The sequence below is a fragment of the Vanacampus margaritifer genome, chromosome 11 (assembly GCF_051991255.1).
Source record: "Vanacampus margaritifer isolate UIUO_Vmar chromosome 11, RoL_Vmar_1.0, whole genome shotgun sequence".
Taxonomy (NCBI): domain Eukaryota; kingdom Metazoa; phylum Chordata; class Actinopteri; order Syngnathiformes; family Syngnathidae; genus Vanacampus; species Vanacampus margaritifer.
The window spans coordinates 21,854,839-21,881,301 of record NC_135442.1 but is presented as its reverse complement, the minus strand read 5'-3'; the positions used below and the strand labels follow the sequence as shown (position 1 = coordinate 21,881,301).

General features: G+C 37.5%; 1 protein-coding gene across 1 annotated transcript in view; it reads left to right on the top strand.

Annotated features, from left to right (window-relative positions):
* The window catches only part of gli2a (GLI family zinc finger 2a), a 94,640-nt gene that overhangs the window by 5,547 nt on the left and 62,630 nt on the right, over positions 1-26,463 (top strand). The window contains exon 2 of the mRNA XM_077579776.1: positions 14,636-14,768. Within this exon, the coding sequence (XP_077435902.1) occupies positions 14,660-14,768 (109 nt within the window). The 5' untranslated portion in view covers positions 14,636-14,659. The remainder of the gene's footprint in view (positions 1-14,635; positions 14,769-26,463) is intronic.

Below are 26,463 nucleotides of genomic sequence, written 5' to 3'. Positions count from 1 at the left end.
GACTTGACTTATTAGCTCTTTATAGTTTACTAATCAAAGCCTTACGTGAGCCAAAGCTCCACCGAGTACGTGTTGCTCTTCAGGAGTGTCATTGAAAACTGACGTCAACTCAAGTGAGTCAGACGTAATACACATTTCACCACTAGAGGATGCTAAAAGTCAACATAAATCACTGCAAATACAATATAACAACACTATAACATTACAACAATAATATGTTAAATGTACCTCACCAGTCTAAACATTGTGATTAATATTACATTTGTGGAATAAAAGTTATGAAGCAAAATCCATTTGTTTTTATTCATCTCAGGGGGCAGCCATTCTGCCACTTGCTGTCGACTAAAGATGACGTCAATATTGCTCAGGTCTCAGGTAACTACCAATCACAGCGCAGCTTCAAAAAACAGGTGAGCTGTGATTGGTCGTTGCCCAAGCCCTGAGCAACATTGTTGTCATCTTCAGTCGACAAGTGACAAGATAGCCGCTCCCGGAGATGGATAAAAACGGCTGGATTTTGCTGCTCAACTCATATTCCACTAACGAAATATTTACCAGAACACCATATTTAGACTAGAGGGGCTGCATAGAACATATTATTGTTAAGATTTTTTTTAGGTTTACTTCCTTTTTAAGTATGTAATTACTGATTTAGCAGTGTCTGTTATCCAACCTGCGAAAAAACAAAAGGATGAATGATGAGGAATTTCTGCCATTCTACCAAGGTTTTCAATAGGGCTGTGTATCGATTCTAATTTCCTCCATCAATTTGTTTTTTGATTCACAAGAGTTGAGTTTGATTTTGGTTTTTTTCCCGATTCAATTCGCTTCAATTCAATCCGATATTGATTAATAATGGCACATCAATTATTCTTAAACGTCAAGGACATGATAAAAACTTCACAAACATTAAATTCCAAACAAAATTTTGCAGAGGCAGCAACACAAACATTGACATCAGCAAGGATGAGATGAAAATATTTTCATAATCTAATTCAATAACTGTAAATATAAATTGAAAAGATTCTGAATTGTCTTAAAGTGCAATAAGTCAGGTCTTTCATAAATGTAAGAAAATACTTTTGCATTCATTTGAATAGTACATTTCAAGAAAACAGTATAAGATACAAAAATAGTATCAGCCTTTAAAATTCAATATTCTTAAGAATTTACGGGGAAAAAAGAGATATATAAAATAATCGATTCAAAGTTTTATGAATTGATATCAGACTTGAAAAGGAAAATCGATTAGATTATTCAATTTTTTAAACTCAGCCCTAATTTTAAATGACTGTTAGCTCTTTCAACTCACACAGGGTCTCCAACAATAGTATGCTGCCTCCAACATTTGCCACAGGCCTAATCAGATGCAGTAGATGAGACTGGGGCCTTTGAATAAGCGGTTGACAACAAAATGCAACCATATGGATAAGTTATGATTTATATTGAGGCCTTTCATTGAAACAGGCAGAATGCAGCCTAAGAGCTGGACAGATGTTTTCCCCCAGTGTATCTATATGTTGGGAGAGACTATATTCTAATTTGTACTGATGAAGTGCCAGGCCACAGACGCCTCTCGGATAGACGCTTGAGACAAGAGATGAGAGAGCCATAGTTGCACTTGGATTTACAGTAGACATGTGGTTGTCTTTAGTCTTCAAACTTTCTCTTCTTCTCTAAAAACATGTCTGTTGCTAGAATTACCTCCATGTCTCGAGGCAAATGAGATTTGCTTATGTTATGCAAGAACCTTAGGAGTCAGAATTTGGATGAATGTTACATGTACAAACGTCTCCGTATGTCTGGCGGAACTTAGAAGTGACAATAGGTGAGCTCAAAGAACATTCCAGGAAAAACATTGACATTGGTAGAACTGAATTCCATGCCATTTGGTCAGTGTTGACAGGTGCCCATTTTAAAAAAAACATTTTTAAACAGATTTAATGAACAAAAAACAAAAGCTTTCATAAGACATTTTGGACTACTACACGCATGCATGGGTGTTTGTTTTCACTCTGGATTTTATAAACTTTATTATCATACCAGTGTACATTTACACATGGCACAACATTATTATCTGAGGTCCCAGATTTAGCTCAGTGAGTCCCAAAAAAAGACTCATACATTTAATTTTTTTAAATTAGTTTCAGGCAATAGCAAAAGCAACACAGTCAGTGTCATAGTCTAACAAAAAGCAAAATGGTAACAAAGTCAAATTCTGCCTGAAAGAGAAGAAAAAAATAAATAATCCCACCCATATCTCCCATTCGAATTACGATATTTGCTACCCTGCTACTAACCTTAACCCCTTCGGACCCATAGGTGATTGCAGTGGACATATATTTTCGTGTCTAAACCAATAAAACGCATAATTTGGATTATGTCAACACGTCTGGTTCATGATTGGATCTTAGCTAACAATCACAAGTTGATTTGCATGATGTTCATATTAAAAATGGTACATACAAGTTTGGTAAGTTTACAACACGTTACAGCTATTCTATCCTGGTGTCCACTACAACAAATAAGAACATGAGTTAACCCCAATTTTTTCCCCCCATGTTGTGAGAAAAGAGAAGTCGAAAGTCGAAATGAGTAAAAAAAAAAAATTAAAATAAAATTGGCCAGCAGAAAAAATGCGGGTCTTAAGACTCAATGATAAGCAAGTACCCAGAGAGCAATGAGTATTAAATAACTGAAAAAAAAAAATACTAAAAGGATTTAGCATGGTGGCATTACCATAGGGAACAGATAAGTGTTACATTTTCACAACAGTATATGGGTGGCAAACAGTACCAGCAATGGTAATAGACAATATATCAACAATGGTATGGAACGAACAAGCACATGTTTACACAGACAGCAATGATGTCATCTTAAGAAAATATATTCTCTAGACCGTTATGTTTTTTTCAGGGCCGGTACAGATGATTATTAGTCAAGGAGGCCGATAACCAATATTTAAAGCCGATATACATTTTCAATTTAAAAAAAAAAAAAGGGGGGGGGGGGGGTATTGACGTAAAAAAAATGTAAAATACAAATGCCAATCTTGACTTGATGTCTTGTTGTAATGTCTTATAGCATTATTGCTTATTGAACATTTTTTCAGACTTTTCAAACTGTAAAGTTTTTTTTTAAATCTTAGACAATATACTTAATTTTACATTTCTAAAAAAAAAAATGTTCAGGGAACTCCTAAGGTTATCAATACGTCTTAAAGAGTTAAATGTTAATTTTAAGAAGCAAATACCATAGCTCTGTTTTTTCCTAAATTAAAACAATCCTGAAATCTTAAACTTTCACATTTCTTTGTTTGAATGTCAAATGAAAACAAAAGGTTGCCATGGTCAGCAGCATCTCTTATAAAGTTAACAGAAAATTTAAATAAATATTTCCCTGAGATTATAATAGTTTTAGTTTGACCTTTTATTGGCCATCAGATTTTGAAAAAAGGCAGATACGATATTCGTCAAAATGCCTAATATCGGTGCCGATAATCGGCCTGGCAATGTATTGTGAACAGACCATTTGTTTAAATAACATTTTGAATCTGTGAAATTTTGCATTGTTTGTGATGTCAACAAAGATTATTCCAAAGTTTCACACCACATATAGACAGACAACAACTTTTTCAAGAAGTTATACTTTTTTTGTAGTGTCAAATCACCATGATATCAAATGCAATATAGAAGAATAAAAATAATTATCAAAACTATGAAAGTAATGCTAAACATAACAACCAAACCTAATGAAAGCCATTTCCAAAATACAGATTAGATATGGGCAACTAATCCAAAAGCATAAAAAACAGCTACTTTGTGTATTTATTTTTATGTTTGAAATAATAAAATTAAGAGGAAATTGTGTTTTTAACAAGATGTATGTACACTGTGTTGCTACCTTGTCACTTAAAAACATACTAATATATCCTGCAGTTACAGCCCACTGTATACTGTATTCCTGTATACTGTACATAAACTATATTCTCTTCATTTTTGTTGAAAGTAGTAGTTTGGTTTAACTGAAGTCAGCTCAGCACGATCCTTGTCTAAATTAGTTAGAATGCTCTCACCTGGTCTCCTCACAGTTTGTGTTGTCACAGATGAACACAAATACGGCAACAACTTTGAAGGTGTCCCTGCCAGCAAACGCCTTAGATCTGACATGGAAGTCGAAACAGCTGGGCTACAGCTCTCACAAGAATTCCGAATAGAGTGGTAAATAAACTGCAGTAACAAGGAGATGTACTCAAGTGATACGTGCGAGAAATGTTGTGGTGTCTTGTCCTGCAATCTGAAAAAGTACTTTTCTGACATCTGGAACATATTTGAACATAAAGAAGATTTTGCTGTTGTTTTTAACAGCTGAGAGGGTTCGAGATTGAGTGTGAACAACACATTTAGGCTGAATGTCCAGGGCCAAATGTTTCAGCGAGCTCGAGTCAGCAGTGTGCAATATGGCACCAATGACAGATGTAACTTTAAACACACAGCCAAAGGGTTATTTAAGTGTTAAGTCAGCTGTTACATTCTGTAACACATGTTTACTTTGTTGAACCTTATGTAGCTTTGACTATAAACTTTATCGTCATTAACAATGTTTCCCAGGACCTCGTGCTTGATATTTCAATTGATTCATGTAACGACTGATTGGACCGCTGGCTTAGCACCAAAATGACAGTGAGAGATTTACATGACATCTTCATATCTGATGTTTTATTCACCCGAAGTTAATATAAGTTATTCACTCGGCTGGGTTTGTCTAAAAAATTTGTCTCTGACAATTATATGTTTCCAATTTTGTGGGTACACTTTTGGGAAGGCCATTTTCTGCTCCAGCATGGCTGTGCCTCAGTCCACAAAGCCCATAAAGGCATGACTCTAAAAGTTTGGTATGAACTCTGCTTTATAATTGTCTCAGTTATGCACTTTTTTGGAATTATACACCACTTTGTTAATGTATTGCAAATTATTTCATAACCCTCCAGAAATCTTAAGACTCAATTAGTTGCTAGTAAGTTGCTCTTGAGTTTGGTGTAAAATCATCGAGGATGACATACTCTTGCTCTTCTCTCAGGCATGTTGTGGCCTGGATATTTGTACTATATGCGTGCCAGAACGTATACACATATGTACTTCTCACACAATACCATAACTTAAACTGTGACATTAAAGGGACATTCAGTGATCCCTAGAGCCATCTAGTGGTGAGCTAATAATTCATTCATTATAAAAATGGACTGTTTATGTCAATAGTATGCAAAAAAAAATATGTTGCGTCCCATAAACATATTTTTTTCAAATATATAATCGTAGTGTCGGACCCAATGGGTCGACCGCAGCTTACCTTCCACAGCTGGGGCCTGCAGGTGGTCGTCACTAACTCCCATGGTTCGGGCCCGCCGTCGCTTGTCACTTTCTGCTTTGGTATAGCGAGCTGTTACTAGCTTCGAGAGAAAAATTCATGGAAAAAGGCCAGATCATCATTATTAGGGGCATATAAATTACCAAGTGTATAAATTAAAGTTTTTTTTTAATTTTAATTGCATGTCTTCAATGCAGCACGGTGGCTGACTGGTTAGCACGTCCGCCTCCCAGTGCAGAGGACGTGAGATCGAGTCCGGGCTTCGGCCTTCCTGGGTGGAGTTTGCATGTTCTCCCCGTGCTTGCGTGGGTTTTCACCGGGTACTCCGGTTTCCTCCCACATTCCAAAAACATGCATGGCAGGTTAATTGAACACTCCAAATTGTCCCTAGGTGTGAATGTGAGTGTGGTTGTTCGTCTCTGTGTGCCCTGCGATTGGCTGGCAACCAGTTCAGGGTGTACCCCGCCTACTGCCCGAAGCCAGCTGGGATAGGCTCCAGCACCCCCGCGACCCTAGTGAGGAAAAGCGGCCAAGAAAATGGATGGATGGATGGATGGATGTCTTCAATAGTTAACTCACGATTCATTGCAAATTTCATATCTGTTCTAAATGTTTTCATGATCTTGTTAACATAAAAGTGGAAAAAATGTTCAACTAATAGAAATATGGCTGCATCTTTTAGTCATTGATACAGTAATTTCCTCATAATTCATAAAATTGAGTTAAAATGAAAAAGATGTACTGTACTGTAAAAAAGTGTGATAATGATTTGTGTCTAGGTCATTTTTCATAATTGCATTTGTAAGACAGCTCAGTGCATTTTTCTTTTCATATTAAGAGCTATCAAATCTTCAACATGAAGTAACTTGTAAAATAAAATAAAAACGCATTTTTAAAATTGTAAAATACATTTGACCCCAGTTCCCACAAATATATATGATTATTATTACATTTATAACTGCAAAATTTTGACGTGGATGTGTCTGCTGCATTGTGACTGGAATTACCCAAGTACAGGTTTTCCAAGTAATGGGCGGTCATTAATTGTGCATTAAAAAAAATTGTGCCGCTAAAGGAACTTTAAAATTAACTCAAAATTAACGCAATAATTTTGACACCTCAAATTTTTTTATTAAGGTTTATTGGAAAATCTGATTTTTTTTTCATTCTTGGGGACAGTAATATGATGCTTTTTTGTTTGTTTGTTTCAACAGCAACAGTTCTTAATCATTGACCTTTAGGAATTGACTCAGAATTGTTTACTAAGAAATTATTGCAAAATAAAAGCTCAAAAGTGCATCCTTGTAGATTCCTTGTGTGGTAGAATCCCATTAGCTTCACATCTGTTTTCAGTTGGTTCAGGCAGACAAAGAGATCAACGACAGGATATTGCTTCGCAAGGAAGGTTAGACTCAGGGGTGGGGTAAGAGCTCATCCGTGGGGAAGTTTTCACTGCTGTTTTAGACGCCTGTTACATGACATCAATTATTATCTGTTCAATAGACTTTACCAGGGGTGGGTACACTCGGTCCTCAAGGGCTGATCATAAGAATCAGGTGTGTTGGAGGAGGGAAATATCCCCAAACCTGCAGGACTGAGGGTGTATATTTCTGCATGGAAACACTATTTCTTGTTGGGCAAAGACTACGTACAGTCGTCAGAATCTTCAGTGTCTTGAATTGCGCTTTGAAAAGACTACTACGGGTAGCAAGTCTGTTATCCGTTTATTTAAACTCACTAATGAGTGAGTCCAAAAATCCTGATTGGCTCATTACTCAGAATTTTCTGTAAATTACTGATAAGGACAATTGCAATAATGGAGAGATAGAAGGACAGAGGGTCAGATTGACTGGCTGTTTGAAAGACTAATTCTAGCTCAAAAATATATGCTGTTGAATCATGTTTGTAGCTGGTAGGAATACAGTTTACAATGTGGTAAACCATACAACAAAGTTTTAGATTGTGGTTTTCAAATTAGTTGCTTGCTTGGAACTGCCACAGTAAGGACTTAACATGAACTAAAGAAGGAAGTATTTGGTTAGCGAGCAGTGCTCACATTGAGAGACTAAATGGTAGGGTAAATTAAAGGGCACTTTAAAATTTTGCACAGTTTTAGGTACGCATCTGTGCTGGTCAGAGTTGGTAATTTGAGGGTATATACATCAACAGTTGTATTTTGTCTGAAATATACAAGGAACACTTTGGATTTAGATTGTGATTCAGATATGATGCGTAAGTAATTTTGAGGGTTTTGAATTAATTTATTTGATTTTAACGTTTTATATTATTTGTGAAAGGTTAGGGAGACAATCAAAGTAAAACTTTAATTGATCTGAAATACTGTTGTTGTTGTTGTTTAACTGTGCATATGACAAATTGAATCTTGAATTTGGCTGGTGATTGCTGGGGAACCAGGAAACAATGAGTCTGTGTGGCAAATGAATGAGACCAAGAAGAGCAGAGAAGACCAGTTTAGGACAAAGGCAATTTGTTTTTGTTGTTGCCATTGGGTGCGGCCAGTAATGTTTTTCTAAATAACCATTCTTGAAAGAAGCAATGTCTTAGTGCTGCTGACAGAAAACTACAATATTCCTATTATTACTCTGTTACTGCTATGTTCCATCATTAGCAATACAATAGTGCAGGAACATTTTTTTTTCAGACCAATACCAGTACGAGTACTCAACAGTTGAGTAGACACTGATCCTGATACCAAGTACCGATGACACAAGTACTTTTGATACATAAAATGCCATTCAAAATACAGGGTGATTAAAAAAGAATACACCAAAATCATGAAACGATATCTCAAAAATGAAAAACAATAGAAAACTCTAGCTTGACACATCTGTGGGTATTTCTTTAAAATTATTTGTCATTGTTTTTGGGGGGGAAATTGTATGTATCAAAAGTACTAGTGGTATCGGCACTTGGTATTGGTATTGGTGACGACTCATGAGTTGAGTACTTGTACTGGTATTGGTCTGAAAAAAGTGGCATCGAACATCCCTAATAATAATTATAAATTTGATATAATGATTTTCAAGTAGCATGTGAGATAGTGGATCTTATTTGAGTGGGTTTGATCAGGTTTCCTGGTGTACACAGTATTGAATGGCTTGGGTCGGAATTGGATCTTGAAAAATTTACTTGTTCAGGCTTGTATACTGCTCTCTCGACACCCGCCCGCATGTAAATTAAATGTGTTGGTCGAGGCATGCCTTTATTTTGCACATTAAAGTATAACCCCGGAAAAGGGTTAAGAACCTCAGTTCATCAGCTGTAAAATTGATGACGTGTGTACCACAAGTGAAAGGAGCATTTGAAAGCTGTCTAAAGCTATTATTCGCTAGCAGCAACCCTCCTGTGAGGAGATTGGCCTGCAAAAGAACTATTCTGTCGTCCGTTTCGTGGGTTGTCACATACCAATAGTCGACACTGGGTTCTTTCAGCCATGACCAAAGGGCTCCTTAACTAAGCAGAAGGTTAATCAAACCTTTACCATGGACGCGGTGAATCTTATCCAAAGGTAAATTATAATGGCTGTCATGACTAATCCAATCCAAAAGGGTGCTGGGGAGTTTGGAATGTTTGACACATCTGAAGAGGTTTGGCTATGCACAGGGCTAGCTTACAAAGTGCAGTGAATTATTTTCATTATCGTTAATTAGGAAAAAAAATTCTACAAAAAAAAAAGATGTAAAGAACACATAATCGCTCCTTATCTTTCAGCTTGAGTTGAAGCCAATATGATAAAGACACAAAAGTATGTAAAACAAAGCTATATTTTGACTTTTGAATGCTGTTTTGATAACCTGCATACTTGTCACCTTCAGAAACCCGAGTGTGGAGGTCTGCAGGTGGCAGACCTTTGCTATCCATCTCCTGCGCTTGTCAAATAAGCAGTGTGTGTAGCAGCAGCTAGCGAGAACGTGTGTGCTGTCGGGAAAAAGAGTCTACCAGCATGCGGATCACGCTGACTGAAAGATAGGCAGGAAGAAAGTAAGAAGCCTGGATATCTTCAAAATGAGAGGGCCTCTTTTGATGTGTGTTTTCATTCCTTTCAGTGTTGGTGAAAGGGGAGCCGTTGAACGGTAGTAGAGGAGAGGAACACTTGAAACTGAACGAGGCTCTAAGAAAAACACACAGCATGTTTTAACACAAGTCTCAGGCGAAGGTGAAGAGAAGACAAAGGGGGAGAGGGAAAAATTGGAGGTGGTGATCCTCTATAAATAATCAAATGTTAGAAAGGGTTTATGAATGGTAAATTACTTGAGTCTGGTTTCTTATATCTACAAGGCCGTATTAGGGCCACGTATAAATATATGTTTTTTAGAGCGTGGGGGCAATATTCTGAGAAAAAAACTCTTTATAAATTGGAAAATTTGTGAGTTTATAAAGTGGCAACTTTGCCACTTTCTAAAATGGCAGATATGCGAGAAAAAAACTCACAAATTTGCATCTTCATAAAGTGGCAAATTTGCAATTTTATTAAGTGGCAAATTTGTGAGTTTTTGAAATGGCAGATTTATGAGAAAAAAACTCAGAAACTTACGAGAAATACACGTAGCGTACTACTCGGATTTTTGTGCCAATACTTTTCGGTGGGATTTTCAAAGAAGGAGATAGTAATTGCTTTAGCAGAGATTAACCATATGATGTTACGCATACGCTCTTTGAAGCGTTGGGTACTGCCAGCGACAAAGGGGAGGATCAAGCATTTAAGTTAATTTGTCAAAAATTTATATTTACTTGTACATTTATGTTTCCAGAATTATTATTTACACATTCATACATTTTAGTATTTTTTTGTACAAGTAGCTAAGTTGATACAGTGGTACCTCGGAGTTTGAACATAATTCGTTCCTGCGTGTTCAAAGTCCGAATTGTTCAACCTCAGAAATATTTTTTTCCCATAGGAAATAATGTAAATGCAATTAATATGTTCCCAAACGACAAAAAACAGAAAATTTATATTTTAATTTTTATTTATGTTTTTTTTACATTTACACCCTGTACAGTATTTAAACAATAAAAAATACCTTACCTTTTTTATTGTGGTGTGATGGCATCAGTGGATGATAAATGCTATTTTAATGCTAGCTTTAGTTCAGTGCTGAGTTTGTGTATTTTACATTGGGCATATTGTTAGACTACTAAGCGGTCCTTGCGTGTGTTGTTTAACGTCAGGCATGTTGAACAGCTAAGGGGAGTCCTTGTGCCAGTATTTACAGAAGTAGTCACGGTAGTTACAATGGGGCGATAATCTTCTTAATTCCACTGTGGTTCGTAGCATTGTATGCTTTTCTTTGCTGCCACTGGCATTGTTGTCTTTCTTTGGGTCCATGGCGAAGAAAATTGTCATGGAAAAATCAAAATGCACTCGTGAGTATGGAGCACATCCAGGAGTATTCACGATCTGACTGGAAATGAGCAGTGCATCGTCTCAACTACCGCAACGTGAGCATTCGGCATTGCTCGGCCTCGCTCGGCTTCACTTGGCTACCCGTTTTCAAAGTACGTTCGGCTTAGCCTGCTTTGCTTGGGTGTTCGAACTCCGAAAATGAGGTCAAACTCCGAGGCATTTTTCTCTCAGATTTTTTAGTTGAAGTCCGATTTGTACGAGTTCCAAGATGTTCAAACTTTGAGGTTCCATTGTATATCGAAACTGCTACTCTCTCACATTCACTTGCATTTACCCAATGTATGCTAGCTTCTGATTGGTTAGTGTTAGCCAGCTGATAGGGGATCAGGAAGTGAATGAAGTTAAGAATGAATCTGTCTCCATCCTGCCTTTTCATTTTGTAAACAGTGTCCCATTAACCACCAACAAATCCTGACATTAGACTATAGCTACGCTACGTGTATTTCTCAAGTTTCAGAGTTTTTTTTCTGCCACTTTATAAAGTCGCAAATTTGCCACTTAATAAAGTCGCAAATTTAGGAGTTTTTTTCTCTGAATTGCCCCCACCTTTTAAAAAATATATATTTATATATGGCCCTAATACGACGTCATATATATCCATACCAGTGGATTTTTTATTTTTTTTTTGGACAAGGAATCTACCTACCACTTAGGGAGGTGACATACCACTAAGACCACTACCGCTCTCATTGTACTTTACTGAAAATAGTATCAATTACACAGACAACTAAAATAATTCATTATTCATTTCAAAACGTCACATCTGAAATAAAAATGCAGCTAATCCAATAAGGGATGGCCATAATTGATTCACTAATTGCTGTAAATCTTTGCCGATGTGTGTAATTAATCGAATAATAGAATCTTGAAGCAATTGAAGAGAAATTGTGACCAGCAGTATATCTCAACTAGTTTGTGATATATAAAGAACAATTTGATATCAGAAATTGGAGGTTGAGCTACATTCACAAAGACCTTTGTCATGCTGCATTTATATTATAGAAATTGAAACTGAGGCAGATTCCCAAAATATTCAGTTAAAAATAATAATAAATAAATAAATGAATAAATTTGTCAATGAATGTCCCTATTTACACAGGTATTTATATCAACAGAAATAGGTTTAACTGCAAATTTTGCAGTCTTTTAACTTTGGAAATTCCATTGTATTTAGTACATTTACAGTAAAAATAAAACACATAAGCCTCAAATAATGTCTTGATTCTTCTAGTTATTGTGTGCATTTTGAGAGTGATCAAAACTTACACTTTTTATTATGCGCCAATATTTTTTCCAATATTTGCCAAACTACACTTAACTCTTAAACACTTATGACTTTATTGCACTAGTGTCAGTGTTAAAAATTTAACTCAAACTACACACTCTGGTAAATGGTACTTCATTTATATAGTTTTTCCTCCTTACAAGGCCCTCAAAGCTTTTTACATTTTGCCTACTGATGACACAGCATCAGGAGCAACTGGGCAGTTCAGTATCTTGCCTTTGACATAGTCATACTGGCCTGGGATCAAAGCCACGCTCTCAGGGTTGCAAGACGACAATTCTATCACTGACCCATGCTGTCCCAACATCAACTACGAGATGTATCGCTATTGAAATGTTGACAGCGTGCTGTAACATTGGAAAGTTTCTTCTTCACCGGAAATGAGGGTACGGTCGGGCCTTTGAGCTTCGGGTACCGTGATAGACTATGTGAAAACTTAGTAAGACTTGAAGTAAATGTCCTTTTTTCTTTTTCAAAATCTAGTTATGCTCCATTTTATGTTTTTGTGCACATTTATCACTCACTAATTTGCTAACCTTTGTCCTGTTTTCATTACATTCTTGTGAGCCATAAGAGAGGAGATTGTTGTGAACAAGGTTATTATTGTTAGTTAACAAGATAACTAATACTCTAATTGAAAAAGTATTTGTTTCAATGACATAAAATAATAAGGTCATTTCTTAAATTTTTTTTAACTACATCTATCTTTATAAAACTAACTAAAACCAAACATAATTGTAGTAAAAATGTATGTTTTCGTCTTGGTCAATTTATATCACACATAAGCTTTCAGGGTTCATTTTAAATGTACAGTATTTATTTCGGTATTGTATGTCCGTGCAGAAGAAGGGAGATCAACTAGCCATTTGAGAATTGTAGTTTACTTGTTTCATTACACAATACTTATTGACATTTTCTTTTAAACTTTCACTTGACTAATTGAACATATGTTAATAACTAAAACTGATAAAAACTTAACTAAAACAAAACATTTTCAAAGAAAATATAAACTAATAAAAACTAACAAACGTGCTGTAAAAATTTATTAAAACTAACTAAAAAACAAATGTCAAAACAAAATAAGAACTATGTTTCTCATGCACAAAAGCGCATAGAAAGAGTGTGATAATACAGCCGGGATAGTTTTGTGATATGAACTTTTAATACCCATTATTCTCTATCTACAATTTTAGACATTTTCTTATGTTTTGTATTTTTTATTGTTTCCACAGCAGGCCTAGTTAGTCTCATTGAAATGTTTTCCCTCTTTGCAACAAGGTGCCAACGTGTGCAGACATTTTGGCACAAGTGTCTGAAAATAAATGATGACCAGCAGCTTGCATGACAGTGTGGTTTGCTTTACTCCCAGGACTGCACCAAGTCATGTTTGCTTTTTAGCAGAGAATGATCCTACCAAGTCAAACAAGTGGCACGTTGCCACGTCACCAGTCCATTCGCACACACACATGAAGAGGTATTGACACAGTGTGCGGCTAAAACCTCAGCACTAAGGGCCACTCACATCTACAATTGGAACAGAGCGAGCCCTGTGAACTCATTACATCAAACTGAGAAACCCATGTGTGTTTAGGGATTGACCTGACATTATTTACACTGCCAGAATAAATATGTCGACAACCATAATGAAATAACCATGTAAACATTAAATTACATCTGCTCTTGCCTTCTCAATTATGTGAGAAAAACGCAAAACCTTTGCCCCTTAGTAATTTATGCAACTGTTAGGTGAAACAGCAAAACACTGTGTTGAAGTGATTTTTTTTTTTAAATTGGATACTCCCAGCAAGTCACAATATTAACTCATTCACTCCCAGCCATTTTCACTGAAGCAACCCCCTTCGCTCCGAGCTAACGTGGAACCAAAAGAAACATCATAGTCTCTTCTTTCAGCAGGAAAAAAAAGTGTATCTGTATCTTTGTATCTGTTTTGCAGAAATTAGCATTAGACTATAGCTAAGTTTCATCAATAATCACATTCCTGGTAAAAACACTGTCAAAAAGAACTTGCTGCAACATAGCCCTGGCTGATCTCTCATACTCTGCTGCCACCTGCCGGCCGCTTTTTGTAATAACTACCATTGCTTTAAGCCACCTCTTCATGTCAGAAGCTGCATCAAAGCCTTCTGTATGCTCTTGTATAAAAAAACATAACGTTTTTGGGAGTGAACAGCAAAGTATTAAATTACGTCTTTACACATTTTTGGGTTTGAATGAGTTAATGCCGCAAATATGCATTTTTGCACTTTTGGCTTGTCCCGTCAGATGACAAAGAATGACAACAAATTACTCGCATGATTTGTTTGGCACAGTTTATACATTGAATGCCCTTCATGGTGCACCCCCACCCATTTTTTAATTTTTATTTTTAAATTTTATCTGGGCTTGGGACTGTTCAAAGCTGAGAACTGGATCCCTCGGGCAGGAAATTGTGCTATGTACAGTATCACTACACCACCAACATTTACAGCTAGAATTGTAAAATGTATTATTGCTTGCACTATCAATACCCAACCAGAATTGTCCTTCCTTCTGTTCAGGTTGTCGGACATTGAAGAAGCAGCATGGAGACATCAGCTCCAACTGCCACTGAGAAGAAGGAGTGCAAGGGCCCCGGTTTGGATGGAAGCAGCTTCTCAGAAATTCCAAAGAAGCCCTCTCCCACCTCCAGAGGTACAACATTCTTATCATGCCTTTTGTCTACAAATTGAAAAAAATATTGACTATGTGGAAAACTAGACACTTTTACTGCATTTCCACGCACAAATATATTGTAGATCCTGTTTCTATTTCCTGTAGAATCGTGTTCCACTGTGCAATGAGCATAATGTAAAACACGATGACTCGCATAAGCAATTGGGTGATAAATGAAAAGAGATGGGGGCTGCATCATTTAGAGATGTCAGAGAGGAGATGATGAAAAAATGCTATAATGAGGTCGAAAGACCTTGTTCTCACCTCCCGAGTGTACATTTCATGAATTACTAAAACAGGCTGGCATAGCAGTGGACGACATGTTGTATCTGAGGCCCCAGATAAAGTCAGAAAAAGGAAGGGCCTTTGAAATGCAAACAAGATGTCTTATGATATTGTGGTATTAGCAATTTTTTTTCTTAATGATGATCTTGGTGGCCTGCCACAAGAATATCCATGAGCTTTAATTGTTTAGGGATGCGGGGTTGAAAGTAGGGCGTTTCAGTGCACCCTCCCTGGCACCTCAACAAAGAGTCTACAAGTATTTTCAAGCAAAGAAAATATCTAACTAGCTTGGAAATTAATTATTTATACGTATGACCATTGCACATTGTGTAGATCTATAGGGGATGACATTTCATTACCTTGCACTACTGACAAAAAATAATGCTCACATATCAACAACTATTTGGGGATGTGACGTAACATAGAGGGTGCATGCTGGGTCAGTCACAAAATAAACATAATGAAAAGACGAGAGCTCATGCTTTCATTAGCGAATATATGACGAAAACTGGGCTTAACGAGGTCGCAGGACCTTGTTCATGCCTCTGAGGTACCCGTGTTATAAATTACTAAATGCTGCTAGTGGACCCAGCTTGTCGACTTTGAAAGCCCTCAGAGAGACACAGAGGCTTCATCTAAGGGCTACTGCAGGAGCAAATCATTCATACCATCATAAAGCTGACTTAAACACTCAGGGAGAAACAAAAAGTAGAGCATTTGATTGTCCTTAGACACTTGCCCTGCTTTTGTTGTCATTTAGTTTATTTGTTGTATGATCCAGTTTTTACTCATTCATGTGCTAAGGAAATAGAGCAAATGTGTATACATCAAGAATCCCTTTTAAGATGACATTCTTCTTAAATGGGCACTCATTATTTAGGTTAGTTGTGTTTGGGAATATCAAGTCCAAAGCACAGAGACTACATTAAAGTCTACAAGTTTACAAAAGAAAAAACTAAACAAAACAAACAATAACAACAGAAGCATTGAGCATTGTTTTTTCATCCACACTCTCATTTCTTTACTTTTAAGAAGGCATGCCTTGTTCTCTTTTAGCTGTTCTATGTCTTGGAGCATTAAGACATGTAGTGTGTATAAATGTGGTCAGTTATGAAGAATGCTTTGAGTTGCAAGTACAAAACGTGCAGGTTAGCTCTAGTCTGTGAGATAAGATTTAAACTGCTTTCTTAAAGCCTAGTTAATGGTTGTAAATGGGCCCCCGCATTTGGTGGGACAGCCTGCATCTTTCTCATAGCTACAGGGCTTGCTTCCACAAGCTTGTCACTTGCAACCTGACTCCAAAGCCCCGGGATTTACAAGCCTGCGTTAACCTGAGCCTTAACTATGTCAGTGTAACATATGTTCAGATAAGGTGCCTGCTTCCAACACAGTAAACGATCAAACCCTTTCTAAATGGAAAACTGAGGAAAAAAACATGCCTTCTTCCATACTTAACAACAAATACTGGATCATGTGTGCTGTGTTTGTCACCTATTAGGTCAGTTTCAATTACAGCTGTTGTGACTCGTTTTACAGCCTTATATTCTCAGTCTGTACAAGGCCACTACTGATTCACTATTTATCTATCTATCTATCTATCTATCTATCTATCTATCTATCTATCTATCTATCTATCTATCTATTCATCCATCCATCTATCTATCTCTAGAACTCACAAGTTGAATCACGGATTTGACTGGGTCACTTTTTGGATTAAAAAAAGATTAAAAAAACTTTGTCGAAGACGATATAGTGCCTTATATTGCACTTCCAGTTGTGTACCTAATTCTAAACACCCATTTTTGACATTTTGAGTTCCCAAAAATTTTAATGGCCAAAAATGTATCATAGAATGATTTTTTTTAATGAATGAAAAAGACCTTTAAACATGTAAAAAAAAAAAAAAGCAACAGCTGTCGGAATACTTGCTTTTTCACACTTATGCATTTTGTGGCCGGAAATATGTAATCGCTGTGGATCACGACTTCCGGTGTATTGCACAGCGATTGTAACAATGCCGCAGGCTTAAAATAAAAGCCACCTTATCGTACCGGGATGCTCTTCATGTGTTTTAAACTTTATTAAAGCAGCCTTACGCTTTAATTTCATTTGTTTCCCTGCGACACGGAACTAAAACAGAAGTGGGTTTGAGCGATTCAGCGGGAGGAAGAGTCGAAGGACGCAAGCGTACGGTAGCATTTCACCTCAGACGCTGTTCCAAGCCTTTTCCCTTGAAAAAACACCACAAGGGAATCTGTTTGATTGATGCCGCAAACAAACGAGCTCCACAAAAATTTGGCTGTTCAGTACATATTGGGATTATGACACCCGTACAAAAACACCCACACACATCACACGTTACTATCATCATAATTGAAAACACATTTAAATAACGTCCTCTATATCCTTATTATGAATTAGGCCAACAGTTAGCAGTTACCTTCTTACCTTACGAGAGACTGTGTGGGGGGGAAATAAAAAACAAAGCTCGTACGTGGCTTTATTTCAGAAAACTACAACCAATCGTTATCAAAATTCACATGCATATATCTACGTATGCCCACAGTAATCTCTGAAAATATGAAAGCGATCGACGCAGTATTTTGGATTTTATAGGCATATACTGTCTTGCTCTCCATTTGTGCGCACATTTGTCACGTCGCTTAATGAGGAAAACGCTTAATGTCCATAAAATTCTAAAAACTATAGAGCTGATCATATTGCTATTTTAAGAGATTGCTGTGGGCTTAAGTTAGACGTGCATGTAAATTTTGGTGGCGATTGGTCGTAGTTAACACGTTAAGCTTTTTATAGTGAGGGTCTATGGGGAGGAAGGCTGAATGCTAATATAATCCAAAATACTGTGGCGATTGTTTTGATATTTTCAGAGGTTGAACTGGGGCATAAAACGTAGAGATGTGTGGGTGAATATTGATGACCATTCATAAATGTTTTCTGACCTTAGGCAACATACACGCACATGGAGCTGTTTAGAGTTTCTCATGGAAAAATGTGTACCCTTTCTTCATTCTTTTTTTATTCCCGATGGAGTTTTCTTGTACAATATTAAAATTAATATATAATAACATATTCAAATTTAGATTAGAATAAATGTATAAGGGTAAAATGACTAAAACTAGACTAAAATGATGAAAGTTTCTGTTGACTAAAATTAGATGAATAACATTGTTTTATTTAACTAAACTAAAGACTAAAATGCTCGACTTATAGTCCACTAAAAGGTTACTAAATAAAAATGGGATGAGGTTGACTAACTATGATAAAAACTAACAAATAGGAAATTGGAAGTTGAAATTGGACTAAAACTGAGACTAAATTTAAAAATGGCTGATAAAATCAACACTTGTTTTCACGTGGACGTTTTTGGGCAACTTTTTTTCGAGGACCATGTGCGGCCCGAACTGTGGTCCATGATCCGTACAGATCACTGATCAAAGATGAACTGTTGCACTACTTTCATGACAATTACTAATGTAATGTGGCATTAAATCATTTTGTAGTACATATCTGCATTGTTATTCATAGCTGTTGTGTATCTGGAGTGGGTACCGATGTGGTGCACCACAACACACCATGCAGCATCCCATCCTTCTTTTACTTCAACAACATGAACACTGATTCAATATGCTGCTTCTTCTGAGAGTTAGGTATAACGCAGATGGATGAAGAAGCGTATAATGACTGTTGCTCGGAGTAGAGTGTGGCTTTCAGATAAAGCTTGGAGTGTTAATCACGGTATCGTGGCTGCATTTCAGATGCAGCTCAGGCGCTTAACCGTGTTTCTTCGGAGGGCGCTCTGGAGCAGGTCACGGCCCCCTTGGCAGAGAAAAATGTCCCAGAGAAAAAAACAACAACAATGCCCTCCTCCCCACTCCTTGCTCTATCCAAAGGCCTACTCCAAGGGGACAGCCACTAATCTTCCTGAGAAAGAGAGTTCTGCCTTTCTTTCTATGCTCCTAAATGAGGCTCTTATGCCGCTGTGGTGTTCACAGACTGTGTGAGAAGGAGAGGAATGGGGTGAGGGCTCAGAGGTCAGCGTTATGCAGAGATGACCGCATGCTCGCCAGATCCCTTTGCCCTATTTGGTTTTAACTTCTTGGCCCTCAACCTTAGCTGAAAGAATCAGCAAATTCCTCTTCTGATGCACGAGCATTCACAAAAATAAATAAATAAATAAAACTTATTTTAAAGGCCACAAAGTTCATGACGGAATTATTTTTTGGTCTAAGACAAAATAAAACATAATTTTTTAACCAAGGGAATGCTTTATTTATCAACTTTATTTATATAGCACATTCTGCATACAATGCTGTACATTGATAAGTACAACTCCCTTTGGCTTAATTTTTAACTAGGGATGTTCAATTAAACTCTTTTTTTAGACTAATATCGATACCGATACTCAAATCTTCAGTACTCACCATTACCAAGTACCGATACCATTAGTATTTATGATACATGATACGAGGCAATTAAGCGCGCGAAAAACATAAGTGAGGCAATTAAACACAGCGAAGTTATGTGAGCTACAAACATTAATGACACACATTGAACCACAGATATAGGTGATATTGCTCATAACAAGAGTACTTACTTATTTTCAGTAACACACGCAGAAATGGTGCTGCCGGAAGTAATGAAATGAACAAATGTTACCATAAGGAGACACACAGGAAACGAACGAGACGGAACAAAAATGTTCGTTCCTCCCAGTATCAATATCCGTCGCGAGTACCGACACCATGAAATGTGGTCTGGTATCGGCCCGATACCGATACCTGCTATCGGTACTCGCCCATCCCTATTTTTTAACCCATATTTAAAATTATAAGAGAAAATCAGGTGTCATCGCTAATAACATTTAGTGATAGCTCCTTGTTGTCCTACAGCTGCATAAAAAACACAAGAATGATTGATCTCGTTTCTTTCTTGCATTGTCTTTTTTTGAGCCATACTGTATATTCACAAACCTTAGTTTGTGAAGTCAGTTCCCGCCTCGATTTGTTGTCTACTCATGCATAGAATGGCTGATGTCAAACACATGTATTATTTGAATTCTGGGCTTTCTATTCACTAGCTCTCTTTCCCCAAAATCCTCAAAAAGGATTCAAACTTTTATGTTACAGCAAAATTTTATGTCAGATAGCTCAAAACAAACATGTTGGATTCTGTATTTCTTTTGGTCATGTACTGTACAAGTTGGTTCATAGTAATCTACCTAAAAATGTGCCAACCATGGTCAATAGTCAAATAAAGCCCTGTACCAAATGATTGTAGACAGTCTCAGGGCATAAAGAACATGTTACATGCCATGCCATTTTACAAGCAGTGGGAGAGAAAAGTGGTAAATCAATATATGGATGCTTGTGGGGATTAAGCAACACCCCATCAGGCAGCTTTTTCCTCCCCATCCCTTGAGTCTCACAATTCTCTTTGGCGTCTACTTCCCCCTTTTCTCGTTCTTTCCCAGTATGTGAAGAATAATCCATGTCCCTGCTTCTAAGACACTTCCTGCCTGTTTTGTTTGTAGAGCTGAGGGGAATTAGTGCAATAAGGTGCACAGCCCCCCCTCCTCTTAGGTGTCATCTCAGACCAACAATGTATTTGACAGGAACGTGTTGTGAAAGTTTTCTTCATATGAATTTGTGTGTTATGGGCTTGCTTCTGACCCAGCCTAACCTTCGGTCTGGGATAATTTGATTTACTCGCGTAAACCTCACAGTAAGAGAGAGACAAAATAAACATGTGAAGAGTTTAGACATGGAAAATTAAAAATGTGTACTAACTGTAAATACAGGCAGGAGGCGCTTGTGTAAACTGACCCTATTCAGCAGTCGTGAGTTGATCTAGACAAGGACAGTATGTGGTCAGCCTCGTTGCCCCCACCGAGGATTGCGGACTTATACCCTCGCCTGGAGGCACAGCTGTGGTCCACCCTTGTAGAAACATTACTGGGGAAAAGAATTAACCACAGTGCTGCACTCTGAGGGAGCTCAACCACCCAATTTCCTCCCCCAATTACCCCCCCCCCCCACATTTTTGATTTTGATTTTGATTTTTTAAAGTCCACTAGGTTGAACGTGAGTTGAATTTAGTGGATATAAATACTGATTGTTCCTTATCTTCTGCACACATGCACATATTAAACAAACACCAACAAAATTTGCCTATGCTTAACAATTAACAATCATGATTAGCATTAGCCCTGAATAATCTCGAATTATTTACTTATTGTACTTTTCCTGAAAATCACTTAAATAGTAAATGGAGTGCACTTAAATAGCACTTTATCTTCATCATATGTTTACTAAGCCTGACGCAATCCCTTGTCTCGTTCAAACATTTTGAGTTGTCGAAGCCTACACTGGCCATTGATGCAGCATACTAACCACACAGAAAGGTTTTTCAAATAACTTACTTTATGCTCCCGCGCCGTCACCCTGGTGTTTTTCTATAGTTCTATCCCATTGTAAATTCATAAACGTCCTCGCTATTGTAGCTTTCTACTTGATAATGCTACTTGTGAATGCTAACCTAGCCAATGGTATTGCAAAGTGAGTTTGTTTCTAAGGTCCGCCAGGGTCCGCATTTTTTGGCTCGGTTATTGCACATTTGGTGGCGTAAAACCGTAGTAATAGTCCTTATGGCAAATGCTGGATGGCTTGAACGCTACTTGGAGGGGTGAAATAATCCTGTTGCTGACGCACGTAGGGCCGCCATCTTAAGTGTGTTTGGCTCCAATAAATTCATTAGAACTCTTTTATTGATTTAGTGATTTTGACGCAGATTGTTTTGTTACAAACACAAGACATGTATTGATGCTAATGTTCTCCCTTTTCAGTTTAAAGAGACCACAAACAATTCCTAAGAAGCATCTTAGTTAGTAGTGGTGAATGCTGGTCGGAGTCTGGCAGCAAAAAGTGTCCGTGCAGAAGCACGAAATATTGGTTCCGGTAACTTCCAGGTGCCACAAATAGGTTTTTGTTTTTTTATTATTAAAATAGCTTCGACACATGCATTTTTGCGTCGACCAATTTTTGTGGTCGACCCAACCAACTTGTTTGACCCCCCCCCACCCCTAGTGTATATATTGTACTATAATATAACACACCGGAAGACTCCAACATCAACGTTTGTTAAGTTTGACATTCTGTTTAGTGTACACAATTAGACCTAAGTTACACGGGATAGTAATTGTCCTACAAGTCAGTTGAGTGTAAACGTAAATACTTGGTTCATAAATGAAGAAAGAATACTGCCGACCTTTGGGCTTTGCCGATTCCCTTAGCTATTGTGGCAAACTCTCTTCAGCAGTGCTGCTTGTTTGTATGAAAATATAAAATCTTGTGGTGGCCATATCCCTTGGAAGGTGCCCCTTAGTCCTGGTAGAGAACACAGTCATGTGTCATGGCAGCCTGCTCATAATGCCTTCCCTCCAAGGATATGACACGTCAGTTGTAGTAAACTGTGACTGGCAAAATAAGCAGATGAGTGATGACAGTGGATACAGGTACAGTATAACACACAAAATGTATTTCTGAATATTGACATTAGGCTCTGCATCATAGAACAAGTTTTTTGTTTTTTGTTTTAACACTTGTTTATCTGAATGTCCGAAACAAAGTCTACCACATTTAATACATACTGTATTACATAAAGTGGCGCTAATGGTTTTACACAATACGTGCTAGTGCTGGGACGATACACTCTTGTCACAATTCAATCTGCATCCCAATACTTTGGTGGTGATCCGATACGTATTGCAATATTTTTTTGGCGGGGGGCTTTTAGCCTTTAATTGTCAGGACAGCTGAAGATACGCTAGGAAATGGGAGAGAGATATAAACGACCTGCAGGAAAGGACCGCATGGCCCGGGAATTGAAGTGGGGTCACCTGTTCTGGGGACGAGCCTGAACATATGGTGCAGATGCTCAACCAGTGAGATAACGATTGGCCCATGTATTGCGATAAGTATTTACCTTAAAATGTGTATTTAAAAAAAGGGGATAATATGGCCGGGATGGCCCAATTTCACTCATAAACTGTCTTAATGTATTTTTTTCTCATCCATACATGGATGGATGGATGTTTTGGAGAATCAGTAATTATCATTAATGATCTATACCCATTTTTGCTCCATTAGCTAATATCTTTCAAATTGACGTAGGAAGAAACATAGACACTTTTTATTCCTATTCCGCAAGTGCGTTTCGTTGCCTTTACTTTTTTACTTTTACTTGAGTAACTATTTGAGTGACTACGTTTACTTTAACCAAAGTTGTTTTTATACCCAAGTAATTGTACTTTTACTCAAGTAGAGAATTTCAGTACATTTCCAATCTCTGCCTCTATGGCGGCAATGTCAGCGGCAAGCCGGCGCACCCTGCTGGCCGGAGGCGAACACTTACTTGTTGTCCCTAAACTGGGGTGGCGCAGTGCTGCCCTCTATCGGCTTGGCAGATTAACATATGGCTAGTAACTTGACATGAAGGTATTCATTACCTACAGTTATCAGAGGTGGCAAATCCAGGTCCAGAAAGTAAAAACCCTGACACAGTTTGGCTTTAGCCATTGATTCTAGCTAGCTAGCTATCTCCCTAGCAAGAAGACAAACACCATGGGAGATATTTAGCTAGCACCTGGGGCTAAAGCCAAACTGTGGCAGGGTTTTTACTTGGTTTTCTTAGAGAAAAAAAATTCTTCTAAATATTCCCCAAGATTCAACCCCCCCATTTTCTGAACTGCTTAGCCTATCCCTGCTGACAATGGGCGGGAGGCTTCCCCGAGATTTAAGATTCCTTTAAACAGTACTGTATACAATACATGATTATGAGTCAGGGGATTTAGTCTGCATTATTTGCCAGGCGATAAAACCCACAGATCGACCTTAACCTGTGAATTCTAGTCTCAGGCTTCAAAGAGCAGCTGCATCATCCCCTCCCTACAACAGTGAAAATGCACAATAAGCTGGTACAAGCACATTAGCACAATAGTCATTCTTTTTTTTTTTTTTAATGAGTCCCCTCATGGTGGCTATTGTTACAAAACAGCATAAGTATACCTAGATTGCATTCATAGGTTCAACACATAACTGGTATAAAATAGTGTAAATATCTGACTAATACTGAAACCTGGGGTGGAGGGTGGTCAACCAAACAAAAAGAGGGGCATTGTTTACATATCAAGAATGTTCTACTAATTCCCACGAAAAGCAGTAATTTGCATTGTCAAGATTTACTATTAAATGTCTCTGTTGTCCAAGGGATAACCTCTGATTGTCGCTGAGGACGTTGCCATAAGTCCCAAAAGGAAAAGGACTCCCAGAACCTCCTAACAACTTGGACCCCATTCCTCTTGTTTCCACTTTTCTAGATCTAAATTTCATTATTCGTAATGTAGATATTTGCTTGTCCATTACCACTTGTTGGGTGTTTGGCTGCTCACCAATTAGCATATTTGTCTTGGCAACATTTCAACCCCTACGAGCTGTATTGGTCAAGACTTTTTGGCATCTGAATTGACATCAACCATCAAACATTATTTTACAAATTCTGATCCAAGTCAAAAACATTTTTGTTGAGACACAGATAATGATTCCATGTTGACCACAAAAACTGAAAATGAATTCCTCTTGCAGCCTTTTTATCTGGGTACATTTAAAACTAACAGATGCACGTGGAACTTCTTCAAAAAGTTTCATGAACATCCTATAGTGCCTGGAGAATCCTTATGTTATTACATTTGGAGAAGGTAATTAATCTGACAATTTATTCATGTAGTCAGTTACAAGACAAAAGTAAAATCAGCACTTTATATTTAACATTTTACAGCTGTTCCGAATCTACCAACCACACAAAAAAGATTTTTCCAAGAAAACTGTCGTGTTACTGAAATCAGTCCATTGAGAATATGGCCCTATTTAGTAATATTATCCTTGTTTGCACGCCAAAAAGCTGAGGAAAATGGTTTTACGTGAATACCGCATTCAGCTTGTACAGCTGTATTATACAAGTTATCTTGTGGTGTGCCTCAAATAGAGAGAAAGTCAAGGGAACCTCAAACTAAGCTACAACGGTTCTGTTTTGCAGATAGAGACAATTTGTGAGTAGGTCTCAAATAATTTTATACAGTCACGTGTGTGATGGGGCGAGAGTCATTTTAAAGTCAGTTTAACCGCACTATTTTTATTTTTGCTTTTGGGTGTATGAAGTCATCATTACACATTGCATGACACACATACTGTTTGTAGCACTTTGTTACAGCTGTGATTGTTGTTGAGTTAAATTCTTTTCAAGTACTGACCTCACTCACAAATCAGACGCAAAAAAATCCCAAGTGGCTTACAGTATTATTAAAGATTTGAGTGATAGCCTGTCGGTTTAATCATATAATGTTTAAGTCCCTATGACTACAGGCTTCCAATTCAAAACAGGTGGATTAGTTTGACAATTCTTTGAAGCTGTGTTGAAATTCTTTAACGCACGTGCACATTCAGATTGATGACACATTCATCAGCATGTACAGTAGCTCTGTTCCATGTTGCTTTCTACCACCTACATGTGAGTTCACTACTCTTACGCTATCATGATTTCAGGCTATGACCATAGGTGACATTAGTCAGTTCCATACAATTGTTTCAAATTTTTTAAGCAAATTTACTGAAAATGCGTAAAACAGAAATGCGACTATTGCCTGTTTCCATCTGTTCTTTTGCGAATATTGAGAGGGGACTCTGCCGCTGTAGGTGGTGGTATACACCATAGCGATGGGATCCACCAGTAATTTAAAAGAAGAAGAAAAACAGGAAGCAACTGCACCGTGCGATGACGTCGTATGAGTTTGCTTTTGTAATTCTTGATGAAACCATAGCGTTTCTTTGCTGTTTTCCATCTAAAATTGCATTAATATTCACTTCTTTAATTAATTCCAAAGATATTTTGTCATCTCCCCAAACATACCTTTTTTTATCGTCCGCCATTGCTTTGTGACTGCAAACATACGTGTGACGTAATATCCGGTCAAAACGTGCGACGTATCCGGTCTTGTTGATAGCCAAAATTGCATCATCGAAGGGAGCAAGCCATTTTCAACACTTTATATTGGTCAAGGTCAACAATTTGTAAAAAAAAAAACACACCCGCACTAGTATATATTTGTGAAAAATGTGAAATTCTGCAAAATTTCACTTGGGAGGTCCTGGCCCGACACCAGCAAAATACAACACAAAGTAACACTGTAATGCCAAAACAGATACATGTGGAGTCTGTCTGTCAAGTTGTGTTTTAAAGTTACCTTCTATGTTCTAAATAGCTCACTGACGTCTGGCATTCTGAATCCTGTTACGAATTCAAAGAGCTACAGGTTCAA